The 19,662-nt window shown below is 41.6% G+C and overlaps 1 protein-coding gene and 1 long non-coding RNA gene across 3 annotated transcripts in view; one reads left to right on the top strand and one right to left on the bottom strand.

The window, feature by feature from the left end:
• The window catches only part of ADAM12 (ADAM metallopeptidase domain 12), a 151,050-nt gene that overhangs the window by 108,971 nt on the left and 22,417 nt on the right, over positions 1-19,662 (top strand). For both annotated transcript variants that reach the window (XM_015867592.2, XM_015867594.2), the window contains one exon: positions 15,620-15,797. In XM_015867592.2, coding sequence (XP_015723078.1) covers positions 15,620-15,797 — 178 coding nt within the window. The remainder of the gene's footprint in view (positions 1-15,619; positions 15,798-19,662) is intronic.
• The window catches only part of LOC107316295, a 41,974-nt gene continuing 32,475 nt past the window's right edge, over positions 10,164-19,662 (bottom strand). Inside the window, exon 5 of the long non-coding RNA XR_004307745.1 lies at positions 10,164-12,801. This is a non-coding gene — a long non-coding RNA (uncharacterized LOC107316295). The remainder of the gene's footprint in view (positions 12,802-19,662) is intronic.

Here is a 19,662-nt window from a genome sequence, read left to right as displayed (position 1 = left end):
TGCATTTTACCAATTTAAAATTAACGCTTTCAGTATTTACCCAACATCTGACCAGCAGTAGTATTCCTCTGAGCTCCATTATTCAAGGAACATCGAACAGTTCTCAACTCTTCAAGCATCGGTTAAGAGAAGGTCAAATTAATATTCAGGCATTTTTGTCAGTGGTACAGCTGGTGTGATTGAATGCACCTCCAGCAACTTTGCAGAGGACAGTAAAGCCTTTGCAGTAAGACAGCAAGCAGGGTTTGGTGCATGCAACACGCAGATGGGATGGGATGGGATGGGATGCCACGCCACGCCACGCCACGCCACCAACAAGGCCAAGCTGCAAGGGCCTGCACTTTGGTCAGGGCACTCTCAAGCACAAACATAGTCTGGGCAGAAGATGGAATGAGAGTGGCCCTGAGGAGGACTCAGGGTTTTGGTTGATGAGATCTCAGCATGAACCAGCACTTTTAGCCCAGAAATCCATTTGTATCCTGTGCTGTATCAAAAGAGAGGGGTGGCAGCAGGGCAAGGGAGGTGATTGTCCTCCTCTGTTTTCCCCTTGTGAGAACCCAGATGGAGAACTGGGCTCAGGGCCCCCCAGCATAAGAGGATATGAACCTATAGGGGTGAGTCCAGGGAAAGCTTTGAAGATGATCAGAGTGCTGGAACACTTCTCCTGTGAAGAAGGGTCAAGGGAACTAGACTTGTTCAGCCTGGAGATGAGAAGGCTTTGGGTATGTCTCATTGAAGCCTTCCAGAGCCTGTAAAGGGACATCAAAAAAGGTGGAGAGGGACTTTATTCAAGGGTGGGTAGTAAGCGGACAAGAGGTAATGGCTTTATTATAAAAGAAGATAGATTCAAATTTGGCATAATGAAGAAAATCTACATGATGAGGGTGTAGAGGCACCAGAACAGGTTGCCCAGTGGTGCTGTGGAGGGCCCCATCCCTGGAAATATTTAAAGCCAGGTTTGAGCAACCTAATCTAGCGGGTCTACCCTGTACACCTCACAGGATTGGAACTAGGTGGTTTTTAAGGTCCCTTCTGCCCCCCAAACAGTTCTGATTATCTATGATATTACCTACCTGAAAAACATCAAAACACAGAACATGTCAAGGAAGTAAAATACATTTGAAGAGAAGTTTGTTCCCTCGGTGTACACGCTGGCACTCGTGCTGTGCTCTTCCAATTTCTGTTGGTTTAAGCTAAATTTAATAAGTAAAAGAAAAAGGGGGGAAGAAAAGTCCTTGGGCTGAAGTAAAAAAGTATGAGCTGCTGAGAAGCCCTTATCTAATCTCTAAAAAGGGTAGGAAATATCTGGGCTATAACAAAAATGTCTCTGCAGACTTGACTTTAGAGTCAGTGGTGTGGTTCCTCAGCAAAAGGGAATGTTTGAAGACTTTTTACTTAAAAGCGATTTCATTAATTATTGCCATCTTCTTTCAGTTCTTACGTTTCAGTCTTTGAAGAGGTTAGCATGAAAAAGTCATCTTGGAAATTACTTCTTGGTTGAAAAAAATCTCCAGGGATCAGTGTGGAATTTAAACCCTGTTGGATCTATCCTTTAATGAGCTTCTTAAAGCTTTCACTCCTAAAAGATACCAGCAAGACGTGTACCTCTGTTGTGTGAGCAACAAATGCCTTAAGGACCCAATACTAAAGCAGAATATGTTTTGTGTGGCATTGAATTAAGCGTATGAAACCAAGCCCGAATTTGTGGCACTCCAGATCTTTTGGAGACTCAAATATCTCCTATTTAAACCACAAAAATCCCGTTGTAGAATGTTGTGGGTTTTTGCTGCAAAAATAGCATCAGCAAGGAAATGTTTAATATTATCACGTTGCTCCCTTTTTATGCGTATGTTTTAACAATATTCTTTCATTTCTCTTAGTTGTTTTGGCCGTGAACTGTTTCAAGTGAAAAGAAGGCAATGAGTCTAAAAGAGATTTGCAGATCTTTTTATTGTGATTGCAGGATCTGAAAACAAAGGGACTGTGCTGAGTCAGCAAGGCCACCTCACCATTCTGCTTGTTTTCCAAGCATCTCCCTAAATTCTCCACTCTTAGGAATGCAGATATTCTTCCTGACAGCTACATAAAACCAGGAGAGTTATAGTGAAATCCAAAGCATTACTCCAGATTTATATCACTGCAACAAAACAGAATTTATCATGAGCTGCGGAGTGAAATTATGCCAACTAACTGTGATAAGTTCTTTAATAATTCTGAAAATATTCTCTTTATGTGCTGCCTCATCAAAATGACACACAGTTCTCTCCCTAGTGGTTGAAACCAGGTGGGTTTTCCCATACAGTTGAAACTTCTAGTGTAGCCTTTAGGGGACCCAAGCGTTTTTAGCTATCCATCTTCCCTCCAATAAACATAATGGTTTATGCTTCACCTCACCCATGTCTGGATCCTTGCCGAGACCACACTCTTCTAATTTATATGGTAGACTTACACAGCCAACTACTATTCAGAGCAAATGAGTGTATTGTAAATGTGATCTTCATTACTGTTAACAGAAGGTATTCCTTGATGCTTCTCCTTGTTTCTCCTATAGCTTAGGTGTTAACAAGAGCCCAGGAATCCACAAAGGAGAACTAAGCACATTCAGATGCTGATCCTACTGTAGTTTCCAACCCTTTCCAGAGCCCCGTGACAAGGAAAGCTGCTTTTTCCTTGTCATCTCCCAGAAATGTGTTGCTTTTATCAGGATCAGGAAAATTCTTGTTGCTGTTTCATCTCAACCAAAGGTAATTGAAATGCCAGGCAGGCTTCTAGGGTAGAGCAGTTTGTTTCATCTCTTTTTGAGCTTCCCCATACAGTAGAAGGTTTTCACCATGCAGACAGGAAAGGGGATGACTGGAGAGGGGCTGCTCTGCTCCCCTCCAGCCCCCTTTGCATCTCGCTATGGGAATGTTGTGCCTTTTAACACAAGGATCAAGAAACAGCACTGTGTGTCCAGCCTCCCAGGTACTACTGCACACCAAGCATAACCTGGCAGCAGGTCTTGTAAGTCTACTCTGACTCTTATTTTTACCTTGGCTCTGTGCTGCTTCTCTTCAGTGGCCGTGATGAAGAGATGAAATGCAAAATAACTGCAAATAGCAGAACGTGAGGAAAATGAAAATACTGTATTGTTGGAACAGTTTATTTCAAGACATGGATTCAAGTTTGTGTCCTTCAGGAATTGCAAAACCTGATGTGTTGAGAGAGGGCTTGGCCATGACTGTTTGCCTGACAGACTTTTAAGTAAAAGAATATCTCTTCATTGACATTTGTCTCAATCTAAGCTCCTCTGTGGCCCTGCTTTTTCTCTGTACTAATAATTGCCTTGTCCAGGACGTGTGCTGGTTTGCATCCCAGTGATGACATGTATGTAGCGATAGGGATGGGGAGACGTTTGGTGCCATGCAGGAAGGTCTGCACCAGTAACATAAACAAGGAAGCAGCTCCTCTGTGGTAACTCCTCTGCACAGCATCTCCACTCTGTCATGTTCCTTTTAGTGTGATGTTGCTTTAGAAAAATCAAAGAATGAGATGAATCCCTCTATGCCTGGCTCTTTTTTTTTTCCCAGTTCTTATCTTGGATCTTGTGTTACCATTTTCGTTTTCGCAGCTAGAATTTAAAGGCAGTATATCTTTCTGATTTGGTCAGGTTTTAAATTCAATTTGCTCGGATAAATACGACTGCATTTGTTACAGGGAAGTGGAGCTCAGACTGTGGCCGTGCTGGTGGAAATGCCCGTGTTTTGCCTTTGCTGCAGGATGCCTTGGGGCTCTACTGCAGCCAGGGACCGAGGTTTTGTGTTGTGATCATAAGGGAGGGAGGAGGAGAAATGCAATTTCAATCAATTCTTTGACCTCTCAGATAGTGGGCATAATTTTAGAGGATTTTTGTGGAACTGTGGCTTCCAGTTGAAAAGAAAAAGTAATTTTGAGTAATTGCTTTTCAGTGTGCAATTTCACATTAATTATTGAGCTTTGGAGGCAGGGTCTGGGGGAGGAGGACAGTCGAGCACACAGCAGTAGAACTGGGGAGGTAGAAAGCAGGGGTTTGTTTACTGTAGGAATTTGGAGAAGACTTTAACAAATCCACAATGCACACGCTGTTACACCATTGTGTTTTTAGGTAACATTTATATCTTTATGGTCAGAAGTAAAATAAAAACCAGCAGAAAGGTTCGGATTTTTGAATGGGATTGAGAGCAGAACATGATTTGTGAGTGACGTCCTCAAATTAAGCTAATTGAATTACTGTCTGAGGAGAGATGGAGAAAAGTTAAAGATAAGAAGGGCCATCAGGAGAGTTTCTTTAAGATACTATTGAAAAAGAGCATCAGTATGTACAATATTTTAGTCCCCCCTGGGAACAATTAGATACTCTGCACTGAACACTGAGTATATTAGCTAAAATCAAGCCTAAATGAAATATTTAAGTGCAAACATAGGGTTCTTTCCTTAGTAATAGTATCAGATGTCTACTGCTTCATGATTGACAAAAAGGTGATGCCAAGCAAGACCCTAGGTAGCACAGAAGATGCCATAAATTAAAGTGTTCTCACTTGCCCCTGATGATAAGTTAGTCCTTGGGTTCTCTGTGCAAGTGTTCTAATAAGCAACACAAGCTTTAGGTTAGGAAGCATTTGTTCTTTAAGCCATTTCCCAGCTGGTTTGAAACTGTAGCTCTGTATGGACTGGGAGATGCAGCTGTCCTTGAAAGGCAGCTTTCCTGCAAGTGAGGAACTGATGGTAACATTTGATGCTTTATTTTCATGCATAAACTTTTGATGCAGATTTTTTGTGTTCAGACCTCCAAGGATTTTCCAGTGTTTCCCATCTGTGTAAGGACAGAATTTTCTGTGTGTAACTGGATCTTGGGGAGTTCCAGCCATTGCTTTGCATCTTCTTACCCAAGCTATGTGGGTCCAAGGGTGCTCTGGAAGTGCTCTCCAGTGCCACTGATGTGTCAAAGCTTGGGCTGATGGGGCTGGGTGTTAAAGCAAATCTGTTAAAGTAAATCTCAGGTCATGGTGTGTTGATTATGGAATTATACCTACAGCAAGCACAGTGAGATAGTGGTTTGGGCAATATGGCCCATGGATCATAAGCACCAACCTGTCTTATTGCTGTGTGATGGTTTATTTCCACCTCTAGTCAATTGGACTAGAGCTTTGTGGGGCTGTGTGGTTATCCAGGTCATGGAAACCATCCAAGTTAAGTGTAGGCCTTGTCAGGGCAGAAATGATGATGACTATTACGTAGTGATCTGTTTGGTAGCTGAGGTGCATAGTTATCCTGGTGTAGCTGGGATAGCTGTGAACAGCAGGATTGGGGCAGGATCAGAACATACTCTGCAGCTTCATTTCCCTTCATCACCAAGGGAGCAGCACCCTATCTCTAAAGCCTGTTGTGTAGTTCCTGTCCTTTGATGATGCTGAAGGTCTATTCTTCCCTCATGTATCACCCATTACCATTAATGAGACTTAGGACTGCACATCAAAAGCCTAGCGACAGTAATGATGGTTTTATAATGCATACATATATATTTGCATGATAGATAGGTAGTTGGTGTCTCTTGGAGAGCCATTCTGCCCAGAACATTCCACTCTCAAAGGCTTTTGTGGGGAATTTGTGTTTTGTCATTTGCTTTTCTTTGTTGTTCTCAAATGAGCATACAGCAAAATGCATTTAACTACATTACAAGCATAAATACATAAAACAAGAAGTTAAGATTTACTAAGGACAAGATGGAAAAGAACTAACCATACATGTAGCTACTACGTTCAGTATTAGTTTCAATCACAGTTCTTTTATGGAAAATCACCTGGAGAAAGCAGGTTGATGGGTTCTCTTGATTTTCACTGCTGAAATGCAGTTTCTGCAGTATACAGAGCTGTACATGAGAACGTACACTCTTTAGAGATCTGTAGTAGCTTGAGGAGCCGGCCAGGCATGCCATGAACTCAGCATCTTGGCTTTGGTGCCAAATACAACTTGAAGCAAAAAGCATCGATTCCAACACGTCTGTTGGAGTCAATGTACACACATAGTTGAAGTGCTAAAAAACAAAATGAGAAGGCAGACGGTCGTGTGATGAATGGGATGGAGACCAGAAATACAGTGTGGGAAAGGGCTTTTTAATTTACTGACTGGTGCTCTTTTGTCCTTGCTCTCACAGTACCTTGTTAAACATTAGCTAATCAAGCCATCATTAGTTGCACAGTGTTTCCTGACCCCTCTCAGTTTGTTTGCAGTTGTGCAGACCTTGCTTTGCATTTTTCAGTCTGGCAGCTTAGAGACTTCAATCTGTGGAGTCAGCAGAACTATCTGCAATTACCTCTGTTGCAAGCTGAAGAAAATGAAATTATCTTTAAGATATAAACAGTTTCTAATTAAACTCTGAAGCTGCTTATGTTTCCAAACTGGTCTGAGCTCAGCCCGAGTAATTTGGCAGATTGCATTCTGGTCCTTCCTTTAGTAGGAAACAGCCGCAAGATTGCAAACCAGATTTATGTCAGTCCTTTCCTTAACTCCAAGTAGCCTCATGTCTGCAGCCCATTTGGCATCCCCTCTTGGTTAATAATTTCCATACATTACACATATATTTAATTGTTTTAGTAAATAAGATCTGTAGCACGGGTTAAAATTCTTTGCCTGTTTCTTAGCCCTCTGCAGGAGAGGATCACTGTTAGCAATTAGCACACAGAGCTACAGGGCAGCTCCTTTAAAAAAGGAGAACAGAATAGATTTTGCTTTTTAGTTAAGCTTCATCTCTGACATCTCAGGAGATGTGCTGTTAGAAATGAAAATATTTTTCTTCTTTGGTGTGTTCTAGAGGAGGACTCATAGAGATTTACAGCATGCACTTTCTGTAAGTGAAGCTGACAAGGAGAGAGGTTACTTCTCAAATGAAAACACATTTTACTTCTGGTCTGATTATTTATAGCAGATACTTAAGGACAAGTCAAGTTGTCTACCCTGAGATGTGTCCAGAATGGGCACGGCTTTACTGGTGTGGATGCTGGCACGAGAGAGTTCAGCCACATTTTGTCTTGTCAGTGTAATATCCATACGAAATATAGCTCTGTAAGGGACATTTGTCTTCTGTACTGCTTCTGTTGCCATGACCCGTAAGAAGAAATCATGTAAGGACATTTTGCTTTATCTTGGCTTTCTCTTTCAAGAAAAGAAAACAACAACAAAATACCACATATCAGACTGCAAGGATAAACCAGTGATGCGGTGCCTGGAGAATTAAGTGTGCAGTGTCCAGCTGTAATTGGTGTTAATGAATTCCAAATTCCCAGGGTATAAATGGAAACATACCTTAAAGGGCATATTCTTAAGGTCACATTAATGTTTTTTGGGGGTTTTTTTGTTTTGTTTTGGGTTTTTTTTTTGTTTTTTTTTTGGAACATGTGTTGTATGCCCTGAAGTGCTGTAAGGAATTGATGTTGATTTGGAAGTCTGAATCACTGTAATTAAATGATGCCTGCAGCTGCATTTGCCACAGTTGTCATGGGAATCACAGAGTCTTTTTTGTCTGAGATAGATGTGCAAAAAGTTGAGCATTCAGAGAATGAAGATGTCTGTTTTACCCCAACAATGACTCTTCAGAACTGAATGCTGCAGTCGCAGTGGTGGGATGGAGAAAAGCAACCACCAAGTTTAATGGGGAGTCACTGTAAATAGAGATGTAAAATAACTCGGGCTCCTAAGGAGCTTTTCAGGCTTATTCTAAAGTAGCGTGGAATTTGTGTTCGTCTTCGTCACTGACTTTCTCCTGGCAGCCAGTTTGCTTTAGATGTGAAATCCAGGCTCCATCAAAGTTGACAGGAGAGCTTCTATAGACTTCAGCATGCTCTGGATTTCATCAGGATCCTATGGATCCCTTCAGTATTTTTCACTTGCTTGCTTAAGGATCCCTAAGGCACAAATCACAAGTACATGTAATGCTTATACTACTTAGCTTATTTTCACTTCTATTTGCCTGATGTTGATATAGATGATGCGAGAAAAAGATGCTTTTTCCTTAGCACTTGGCTTGCAAAATGCACATTAGGAAGGTGGAAATGCTGGGAGATTGCAGCCTGATTTCTTGCTTCACTTATCTTTCCTCTGGATCTTCTACAAGAGATAACATTGAGGTGAGGTGCTTGCAAGTCAGATACTCCTGTCTTGGAGTCCTGATTTATTAAGAGACTGGGTAGTACAGCCATTAGATGAAATCAATGCCAGTCTGTCCCCCAGGTATATATTCATTCTGGTGTTTTGCAGAGCTCAGCCATTTTTCTCTAGGACCCTTGTCTTTCCAGCTGGAATTTCTGTAAGGTTCTTTCTGTTAATGCTTCTGCTGCTGCCTTTCCCAGTGAGCTGCTTCCTTGTGAGTTTTGTTCAGAGATGCTTCCCAAATCTCTTCTTGGCCTGGCTTCCTCCTCCCAAGGGTTTTGTGCTTCCCTGAGTCTTCTTCCCTTAACCTGTCATGTGAATCTATACCTGATGTGCAGGCTTATCCTAATCCAAACCCATGTGTCGAAGCCAAGTTGGTACCAAAAGTATGTCAGGTCTTTAAATCAAAGAATCGTGAAGTCATTAAATTTGGAAGAGACCATTAAGATCATCAAGTCTAAGCTGTCAGCCTACCCCCACCATGCCCACTAAGCCATGTCAATAAGGGATACACCTCCATGGTTCTTGAAGACCTCCTTGAGCAGTCAGACTGTCCTATTACCACCTGGGAGAATAACTGTGCTTCTTTTGTTCTTCTGAGTTTAGGTGCTTGGTGGCAGAACAGGAGCTTGAAAAGGTGAAATGGGTAAATGTGCATAAATAAGTATTACGGGTTGATTTTCCTCTATTAGCACTTTGGTTTGTTGCTTCCCTTGGCTTGGTTTGACTTGCTTTTTGACAAATGATTTTGTTCTGCTCCTTCACCTGAACATATGTGCTATGAAGTGATCCTCTCAAATTCTTGTTCCCAATGTCAGATTTAAATATATATATATATATATATTCAGCTATTCCTGACCTGTTTAAAAAACAATTCCAAGGTTTTTCAAAGGACAAAAGTCAGAATAGAACTGCCTACAACAAAAGCTGATTATAAATCACATTGGGAATATATGAAATGTCACCGGGGCACAGTGCTGTCCTTAGCATTTCAAGCAGGGTCAAGCAGTGCCTCTTACGCAGCCAGAAATGGGTGGGAAGATGACCTTCAGCCAGGTATTTTGAGCAGTGAGATGGACCCATTATCTTTATTTGCTTATCACATGCTGAGGATGCTGCATTCTCTGTGGCAAACACTAATGCAGGGTGGTGGAGCTTCTTACCTCCAGTTTCCTTCAGGGCTGACAGAGGTTGGAGGCACGGGGTACCCGCTGCCCTGCTTTCCTTTAGCCTGGGACCAGATCTGACCTGGCCTTTTATCCCTCCCTCCGTTATTTGTTGCATTGGATTAACCTCAAATTGTAAGCAGTAGATTGTGAAACCTGAACTCTCAGCAAATCCAGCAAATTTTTATTAATGATGCAGCAGTCTAAAAGGAAACAGAGCAAAAGATGAGCCAGAGGCAAATTCAGACTGATTATAGCTACTTTCCTTGGCTGTCTGGTTTCCAACAGGAAGAACAGTTGTCTGAGTTCAATTCCCATAGAGCTTTAGCAATGCAGATAACTCCGGCGTATCGTCAGAGTACTGTCAAGATTGATAAATCGGTTTGGTATTGCTTCACCCCAGAACAGAAATGAAAGTCACAACAGGCCTCTCAACGAGGAAAAAAAACTTCTCTGTCTGTACATTCATCAAAGTAAAAGTAACTGCTAATAATGTTTTATTTGGCAGTTTTGTGGCTGCAGAAATATCAGGCCATGACAGTGTATACTGTATAAAACCATTAAGTCTTGTTCCTTTGCAGAAAGTGGGGGTTTTTTCTGGACCATTCAGCCATTTGTTTCACCACTGTCTTCTGCCCTGAAGTCCCACATTCAATACTATAAATCTGCCTTTCCAAGTATTTCAGGGAGTTAAATTTTCACCTTCGGTTTAATGGGAGAGGTCAAATCTCAGCTGGGGCTGACAGTCCTGTCTGGGCATCTGAAGTAATATTGCTTGAATGAAGTCTGGAAATCTGCATTATTCCCAAGGCTAAATGACAATGAGCCGAAAGCATTTGTGAGTCAAGCTTAAACATTTATTTGGAAAGACTTTATTTCAATAACCAAGGCAATTTCATTGCAGCACAACAGGCAATTGCCACTACATATCAATTAATGTAATCACTGGTGTGACGTTCATGGTTATTTATTGGAAGTGTAAAAACTACCGTAGAGTGAACATGACAGCAGCTGTGGGAGAGATCCAGGCTTGCTTTTAAATCACTGACCATGAACTCAGACAGCAAGAGCTTTGATGTCATGTATAGCTACATGGCCCAATTCTTTGCTCTACTTTATTGATGCTTTAGGGATTAAAACTATAAAAGAGGAGCTATATAGTGAAAAATAGGCTAGGAAAAAAAAGAAGCATGAGTTGCCAGACATCTAATTTCTTTTGAAGCAAACTTCCTCCTTCAATACTTTATGTAGATTAAAATAAAATTGCTTTTTGCAGAATTCCTTTTTTCAGGGAGGGAATCTGCAGCTACTGTTAGGATCTTGTTTGGCTTCAATGTGCTTGTGAGATCTGCTTTAAAACTATGTGGCTTTCTCCCTCAAAAGTACTTACAGACGAAGTCACTATTTAAATAATAGATTAACACGACCTCCATTCTGTGGCAGTTGCCTGATTTTAAACAATTGCAGCTGAAACGTGAGGGGTATGAAATAGTGGGAAATGACAGAACTTTATACACTGAGAGATCTACAGCATTTGAAAACCTATTTCAATATCAAAGGAAACAGGACTTATCTCTTGCTCAATACCCTGTTCAGTGAGGTTCTCTATGATTACTAATTCATTAACGTAAGACACGGCATAGAACAGCTGAAGCATCTAAAATGTCATCTAATAGCAAATTCCGTTTTGTTCTACTAGGCTCATATCTCTTAGGAGACCTGAAAAGTTGTTTTCAATAGATGGAGAGCAATAATTGTGTCTAGAAGGTTAAAACCAAAGAGGAAGCCTTTGTGTGGGAAACAATTATGTCAATTAGATCAGGAGATGGAGGAGGCTGGCAAATTGTCATGGCTCCTTGAGATCAACACCGCAGTGGGTCTGAAACCACTGCTTTCTCTTTAGTTTCTGCCTTCTTAGAGTGTAACTTTTGTTTCACTTTCTCTGCTGCTGACAGTGTGTCGGTACAAAAAATCAGTTGTACGTGAATTAACAAAAGCAAAACTATCTCTATATTTTAAGTTTAAAAAGTTGGGTTTAGTTTCATAGGTAAAACTGGGGTTTGCAATAGGAAACTGACACATTGGTTCTGAATTCACTCTGTAGAGCCCAGAGGTTTGTATTCAATAGGAAGGTGAAAGCCTCCCCCTGCTCGACTGAGCATTGTTGTTGATGTGGGCCCTTGCTTAAGAGAAGAAACAGGATCATTGCAGCTGTGTATCTCAAGGAGTCCTGGGGCTGATGGGTGACACAGAAGTGTTCAGTTAAGACATGGAGTTATCATGAAGAATGTTGAAAATTCAGGTGCTAGACAAGTGAAATTTCTGACTTGGGGCTGGAGCTCTTGTCTTTGAGCACCTTCATGCTTACAAACACATTGCTGATGCCTGAGCTGTTCCAAACAGAGCCTCTCAGGCATGATTTTTCTATCATTCTGGACAAATCCAGGTCCCATTTTTCTGCACCTTTGGACATTAGTGAGTCAACAGTGATTTCAAGAGGAGTGTGCGGGAAAATCAGAATGCCCTTTTAAAATTAATATAATCTCCAATTATCATATTACCTCAGGGAAGAAGGGCCCAGTGGTACTTAATAGAGCTCTTTGGGGCTGTTGTGCATTTTAATTGAGTGAATAATTGTAAAACACTTCAGGGCCTTAGGTAAAAGGCTCTGTATAAACATTGCTATAATGCTGAATAATCAGATTGTGCTATGAACTGGAATGAATGAGCCCTATAAATAGATATATAATGTATGCATTTGTATAATGTGTGTGTGTATATATATATATGTATACACCAACATTTTGGAGAGAAGTTACTTTATAAATGCCCTACTGTTCTTGAATAAGAAAATCATCTGAGATTGGATAGGATACCAATATCCATACCAATCATTACTTTCATTTCCAAGACATAGTGAGCCCACAGCTGTGCAATACACAGAGAATTGCCAGAAGTATTGATGGAGATGCTGCTCCAGTGGTTCTTGAGAAGCAGGAAAATGTGGCCCAAAGGGAGTCTTTTGTTTGATAGTAGAGGAATGTGGAGGAAGCAGACCCAAGGTGTGAAATGTTCAGGCACCAGTAGGTGTAGATGGACATCTAGAAGTTTAGGAGAGCAAAGGAGGTCCCACTTCTGATGGCTTTCCCGAGGTTTTTCTGTAGTCCTGTAGTGGGATTTTTAGGTTGGAGCAGGAATCTGCTCCAGCACGAGTCAGTGCCACTCGTGTTGTGTTCAAGCTAGAGATAGGAATGACACTGACAGCGATGGCAAACACTGCTCCTCAGCAGGACCTGTGCCAGGGCTGTAGCTGACCTACTGTGCTACCATACATCAATCAGCAGCCACTGTCTTCCTCCTGAATGCTGTGGCTGTCTTATCTCTGAAAACTGTAATTTTCTGGGGCAGTGATTCTGTCTTTTTCTGCGCTTGTACTCTCTTGTTCTTCAGTCCATTAGGAGGGGGAATGCCTCTGAAAAGGAGATGATGGAGATGAACTTTTAGAGCTCATGCAAAAAAAGGAACTGTGCTGGGCAATGCAGTGCTAATACAAAGAATTCTCTTTTCTTAAAAGGGACTTGACACTTCCCGTGATGATGCTGCTTCACTTAGTTAATGAAAGGAGCCATCTAATACAGGCTAAATGCAAAAGTAGATAGAGGAAGCTGGCGTTTGAATGGCTTGAGTGCTCAAAATATAAATGAGTGGGACAAGACCAGACTCTGTTTATAAAGGAATCAATTACCAGCCATCATTTTACCCCTGTGAATCTCTCATTTGCAGGAGCAGTCAGAGCTGTTTTTGCTGGGAACTAGGACAGACATTGCTTGATATTACATGCATCTTTGAAGCACTGAGGAGACACTGAGGAATTCTACAGGTTCAATAGGGGTAGAAAGACTCTATAGTGACTTTTTTTCTTACTGTATTCAAGATATCGGAGTAGGAATAGGTTGGACTAAATTGCTATTTAATTTCAGTTCAGAGCAGTAATATGGGTCTGTAGAAAGAAGTGTTGTGAGTGAGTGATAATGACCGGTCCTTCCAGATGAGGTCTGAAGCTTATTCAGAAGGTTGCATAGGCACTTTTTAGAGGATGAATGTCCTTTATGTGATTATTCATCATTCTTCATAAGCTCTAGATTCATTTAAATGGCACGCCTAACGCTACCAACATCTGATAACCCTTCCCATCTGCTAGAATCTGCACGCTCCTGATGAACCAGCTTAAAAAAAGAAGCATAGTTGTGTGTCATATCATGGTATTAAATACCAATTATGTTTCCAGTGAAATACCAAGTGGCATCAATTGATGTGGTATCTTGTCTTGCGCTATATTTACCTTTCACTGACCCTCTGTTTCCACTTGTTGGGCTCCTCTCTGTTTTTTACCTTGTATTATTTTGAGCTTACTCAGTAAAGAAAAGATATTCAGAAAATTTCATCAAGTAACATGTGCTGCACTGATGTCAGCTGAGGAAATCAGTGTCAAGAGCAGGAAAAGCCAGAAGATGAATGGATCTCTTAGTTCAAAATAGGAAACAGCTTGAAGTTCCTTTGAGGGGAAACAGAAACCTCATTCATTAACAATGACATTATTTCACCTCTGGTTAAGAGTCGGGATTCTATTCCCCCCTGATGGACAGGCACATCTCACATTCATGCAAATGACCCTGAACATTCATGGGTACAAAGGAGCAGCCCTAAAATACTGATGGTTTTGACCAGCAAGCTGTTCTCATGACCCGCATGTGGCTCAGACATCTGGCACAGGGCAAAATGCATTATTTGTATTCCTGAATTGACTTCAGACAGTGTAAGGTCTGTACGTCTCCCTGCGTTCATCTCTGGATATCAAAGTAAATCTGTGCCGCTGAGGTGAAGGAAGTTGTCTGGATGATGCAATATTCATTTCTTCACACTTTGATATGAGGATCAAGTCTGATCGAGCACTTGTATGCTTTGTTCAGGATTAATCACTTAGGCATGTTGGTGGTTCTTGAGTTTTTGTCGGTGTTTGACAGTAGTGTGCATCCATCTCCGTAAGCTGTATCATGCCTGAAATTGTTGAGCGCTTCTTTTTGTAATAGGAGTTATCCCTTTTTAATAGCGATCAGCATCACCATCCACAAAGCAAGCATTTCATTTTGGAATATTAGAAATAACAGTTGATTCATCGAAGTCTGAAGCTCAGCAGTGCTGAACTTCCATCTGTTATCTGGCTTGTTGGCAAGGCTTATGCCCTGTCCTTAATAATACATGATTGATACAAAGCGTTTAGTGAATAAAGTCCAGTCATTAGCAGGTTGCCTCCCTGTGCTCCTGTAATGTTAAATTACTGCTTGGCTCTGGAGCAGCAGTGAGGAAGGTCTTGGGTCTTAGGGGAGATAAGGCAGCTTGAAAGCTGTTTTTCTGCTTGGTGGTGATCCAGGTTCAGTGTAATTGTGTGCACAGCTCAGTGCAGAAAGGGCATGGCAGATTTCTTTAGGATATGATATTGATGGCTGGACCCTGGTGCTACTTGTCTCACTTCCTCAACTCCAACTGCAAGTGTTCATGAATGAGAACGGAGTAAAGTTCTCCAGCAGAACAATGCAGAGTATTTGGAGATGTTTTACTACACTGAATCATTTTGCAAATGAGACTTCCAAAATAAATCGCAGGCTCAATGTGCCGGGACAGCAGGGCCAAATTCTGCTCCCAGCAATGTGAAATCATAACAGGAAGATTTTCAGTAGTCTTTAGAGTCATCCAGATTTAAAATAAGAATTGCATTTGCTTTAATGACGCGGTTTCTAAGCTGGACTTACAGGTGCAGGTTCTTGTCAAATAACGTGATGTTTTCCCTGTTTTGTTTTCTTTTTCCTGATATAGCACAGGAAGTTTGCCATGCTGCCAAGAGAGGTGAATGAACACATCATCTGATGTTAAATTTTCCAAGAAAGCTTATGATGTTTTGCAGTCCTCTGAATAATAGAATCCACCTTGCAAACCCAGCACTCCTTTGGGATCTTGATCAGAATTTGCTCTGTAGTTACACATGCAGAAGTGGGAGAAGGAATCCCAAATATGAAAGCTCCCACTCCTTACCAGTCATCTCCTTACAGTCAGAAATTGCTATCGACACGCAGTACAACGCTGTGTCTCAGTGCAATGTTAAAGTGTTAAAAATTTGAGTGCCATCTTCTTGTATGTGCACAGATGTGCCGAAAGGTCACCGGTTTGGGAAGAGATGTTTTCTTCTGATAATACTTCTTTTTTATAATTCTTTTCATGTATTTTTCTTCCAGCTATCCGTTTCCCATGGTGTTCAGCAGCTGCAGTAGAAAGGACCTGGAAAACAGCCTGGAGAAAGGAGTGGGGATGTGTCTGTTTAACTTGCCTGAAGTCAAGGAGTCCTTTGGTGGACAGAAGTGTGGGAATGGCTACGTGGAAGATGGAGAGGAGTGTGACTGTGGGGAGCCTGATGTAAGACACTGCCTGAGAGTTACGACTCACCTCCTGTCCATGGGGCTTTAACAATGGTTAATGTTAATGGTTAAGTTCCAGAGTTGGTTTGATGTGTCTAAGGCCACTTGGTTTGAAACAGAACTTCCCCTTCTCCACTTTCTATCTTATCTATAAGCTTAAGCCTCAGCAATGCAGGGAGTTTCTGTTTGGCTTCTTGCTGAAGGTCAGACAGGGCGTTAATTTAATGGCTCAGTTTGGCATTGTGGAACAAAGTCTCTTATGGTCTGTCCAGCAGACCAGCTATGGGCAACTGTCATGTTCCTAATAACAGAAATGCCATTCCGTACTAGCTAATAAGATAAATCCAAAATTAATTTGTTAACATTGCTTAGATTTCTCAGGATGCCATACGTTAATAGCAGTTTTACTTCTATACGTGGGAAGCCACTTAATTAACATTGCTTAGGTGTTCTTTTGTTGCGGTTAGCTTCAGGTTTTAGGTACAATACCATTCCTTCTTCTGCTATGAGATTTTTCTTTGCTGCTAGACAATTACCCCGCTAACAAAATAGCCTTTAGTGTCTCCCAGAAAGATTGCTACTACTTCAGAGATCATTTTATTTAGTTTAGTGAGTGTGTCAGACAACTGCTCAGATCAGGAGGAGATAGGCAAAGTCTGGGGGTCAAATAATACATAAGCATGCATTCATATCCCTCTGGCTTCCCACATTCATTGGCTGTATTGAACTTTTCCTAGATAATCTGAATTAAATACATCAGTAGATGAGGGATTTGTTTCCTGTGATAAATATGGCTCCACAGACAAAATAGATTGGGGCAGTTAAAACAGCAAGGTATTGCTGTATCCTGTCTATACAGTGTATTGGATTTACACAAGCCATAAGGATTTCCTGACAGTTCACTCATTCTTCAGGGTAACAAGGTTGGAGGAAACAGGCTTATCTTCTAGTTTAAAGTCAATAGAGTGCAAGCAGCTTGCAAATGTCTTTCTAACCCAGTTATCTTTCTCATTTTCAGTTTTGAATGATAGCGATACCTTTCCAAGTCAAAGTCAGTTAATGTCAGCAAGCACTGACTTGATTTGCCTCTTCTTTCTGTGATTTTCTCTCTTAGTTATATTGGAAAACTGCACCTTGAGCCCAATTAAATTAATTTGGGTTTTACTGCTATAAATTGAGTTGTGCCGAAAAACCACCAGAGCGTTTAATAATTCACTATCCGGTCGTTTATATCAGCTGAGTTTTGTCAACAGCAGTGCAGTACTTATGGCATGGAAAGCTGTACGATGGCATGGTAGCTGTGTTTTCTCATTGTTCGGAATTAAGTGTATCTGAAGATGTAGGTATAGGTGGTTGGTAAGGATAATTCCCAAAGGAGGATGTTTTACCCTTGGGATTTTGGTGAGGTTTTGAAGTGTATTATTTGCCAAGCAAACAACAGCTTTGCTATACTCCCCAGGCAAAACATCAGCAGGACAGCAGTGTGCTCGTAAGGGTGGAGAGCCATGACTGTAGCACAGCTCTCACCCTTTGGACAACAATGAAAATGCTGTAGGGATTTTCTGGTCACCTCTACTCACACTGTGACCTCATGCATCAGGTACTGATGCAACTGACTGTACTCAGCAGTCATCTTGTTGAGTATATTGGGTGTTGGCATGCCCGCCACCAGGCCAGGAGTCTTGGCCAAGGGATGATGTTGCCAACCTAGCTTTGGATTATATTATCAAAAACATCCAATGTGCTCCAGTGGAAGGAGAATTAATGCAGAGTATGACTGCAAAGACAGAGGAAAGCAAGTATCTGCATCTGTCTATCTTTATATACATCTATATCCTTGGTCCCTGAGAAATCAGAGGTGACGAATGTGGCTAATTTTATGACAAGCTGCAAGGGACGTCAGGAAACTGCAAATCAGTAAATGAGAAGTCAGTTCCAAACAAATTACTGGCAAATGTAATAAAGAGCTGCTGTCTGAGTAGCTGTGACATGCCAGGGAAGAGTCGACAAAGCTTTTGTGCCAGGATGTCCTGCTTTACAACCTTATCACAGTGCTCTGAATAACTTAACAAGTTGGTGAGAAGGGAAAATCCAGCTATTACAGCCTGCTCCAACTTCAAAGGAGCTTAGAGAAAAGCCTCAATGGAAGACTAAGCATCCTTAGGATTTGGGCAAAAATGGGTTAAAGGAAAGGAAATACTGGGCACATATAAATAATCAGTTTCAGCAGTTGAAGGAGATCTACAGTGATGTGTCCATGAGATGTGTCCTGGAAGACTACACAGTTTGTCATATTGGTAAACAGCTTGGGAAGAGGAATGGCCTTGAACTCGTTGATGATATTAGCAAGGATGGTAGAGTTGAGAGCTGGCTGTGAAGAACTGCAGGAGAACCTTCTGAGACAGCTTGACTGGGCATTGAGGTGACAAATGGGATTCAGTGCAGAGTGATGCGTAATCCAAACATCACATATAGGATGATGGACTCTGAACTGACTCTGACCGTAGAGGAACAAGACTTCTTATTGCAATAAATAGTCTCATGAAAATGTCAGCTCAGTGCTCACGAGCAGTCTGAAGGGTAAATAGGCTGTTAGAAATTACTAGGGAAGAAATAGGAAAGCAAAACAAAGCACCGGTAGGCTGCTATAAATCTGCAGCGTGTTGTGGGCTGAAACTGCATGTACAGTTTTTTCCTACCTCCCCATGCTTTCAATAAGGATGAAGCAGAATGAAAAGACTGAAAGAAAAGCAACAAAGATGTTCAAATTTTTGGGAGCTGTCTAGCTGGAAAGGTAGAAAATAAAGGAATATTTGACAGAAGCTGATAAAATCATGAATGAGTTGGAAAGAATGAATAGGGAGCGATTGCCTCTGGCAACAACTGTGCAAATGAAGTTAGCAAATGTCAGGTTGCAGACAAGCAGAAGGAGCTGCTCCCCAGACTGTCACCTACTTGTGAGTTCCTTCCCACCAAATGTTGCAGGTGCTAAAAATGCGTGAGGATCCAAGTGAGCCCAGGAGATGGGGGAGGCATCACACATCTGTGTTTATATGGTTGTCTGTGAGCATTTTCTGGTGGCTGTTGTCAGGGGATGACAATGTCTGGCCTGATGTGTGGGGTGAAATCAGGATGTCCTGTCCAAAGCCGCTCTAGGGGACGCCAGGACAGTTGTTGGTTTTGTCTGTTTGAGGAGACCTACGCCAAGAAACCCACCTCCCTTCACTGCTGCTGTTACTAACAATGACTGATAATAATGGACTACTTGAGGGCAGTAGTTTCAGCTTGTGGGCTCCCATTTCTCTTCCAGCCTCCAGAAACCTGAATGTTTTCTGCTTGTTTGTGTTAAAACCATCCCTGACAATTTAATAGCCTAGGTACAAAAACTATTTACCAAGCTCATCCCCTGCAATGAGTAATAAGTGAGAGAGCAATTGGAAATCTGAAAGGCTGCAGTAACATCATTGAAAGAAACAGTGTCTTTATCCCACGCTGTCTGTGGAATGCCAATTGCTTTCCTTGGGCTGCTCTGTGGACCGCCTGATGGTGGGGTGCAGGAGCTGACTCTTTCAGAAGCACTTTAATTGGATTGACATTGCTTTCCTCCACTCTGCTTTTCTCAGATTGCCGTTGAGATGAATTTATAAGACGTGCTTCTGTGCAGAGGAACATTCCTTCTGAAATACAGCAGCTGCACAGAAATATTTGCGTAGCCTGCTGCCTTCCAGCGTGATCAAAAATAGGTGCAGGAAGTTGTTGTGCTGCTTCAGAGCAGCGCAGATATCTTTGTATATTCAGGCAGAAAACAGGGAAAGGCTGAGAATTATTTCACTGGTTATTTGGGAGTGCAGCAGTAACCCCAT

The sequence above is a fragment of the Coturnix japonica genome, chromosome 6 (assembly GCF_001577835.2).
Source record: "Coturnix japonica isolate 7356 chromosome 6, Coturnix japonica 2.1, whole genome shotgun sequence".
In the NCBI taxonomy this organism is placed as follows: domain Eukaryota; kingdom Metazoa; phylum Chordata; class Aves; order Galliformes; family Phasianidae; genus Coturnix; species Coturnix japonica.
The sequence above is the reverse complement of the archived record's forward strand: the minus strand, read 5'-3'. Positions and strand labels throughout refer to the sequence as shown.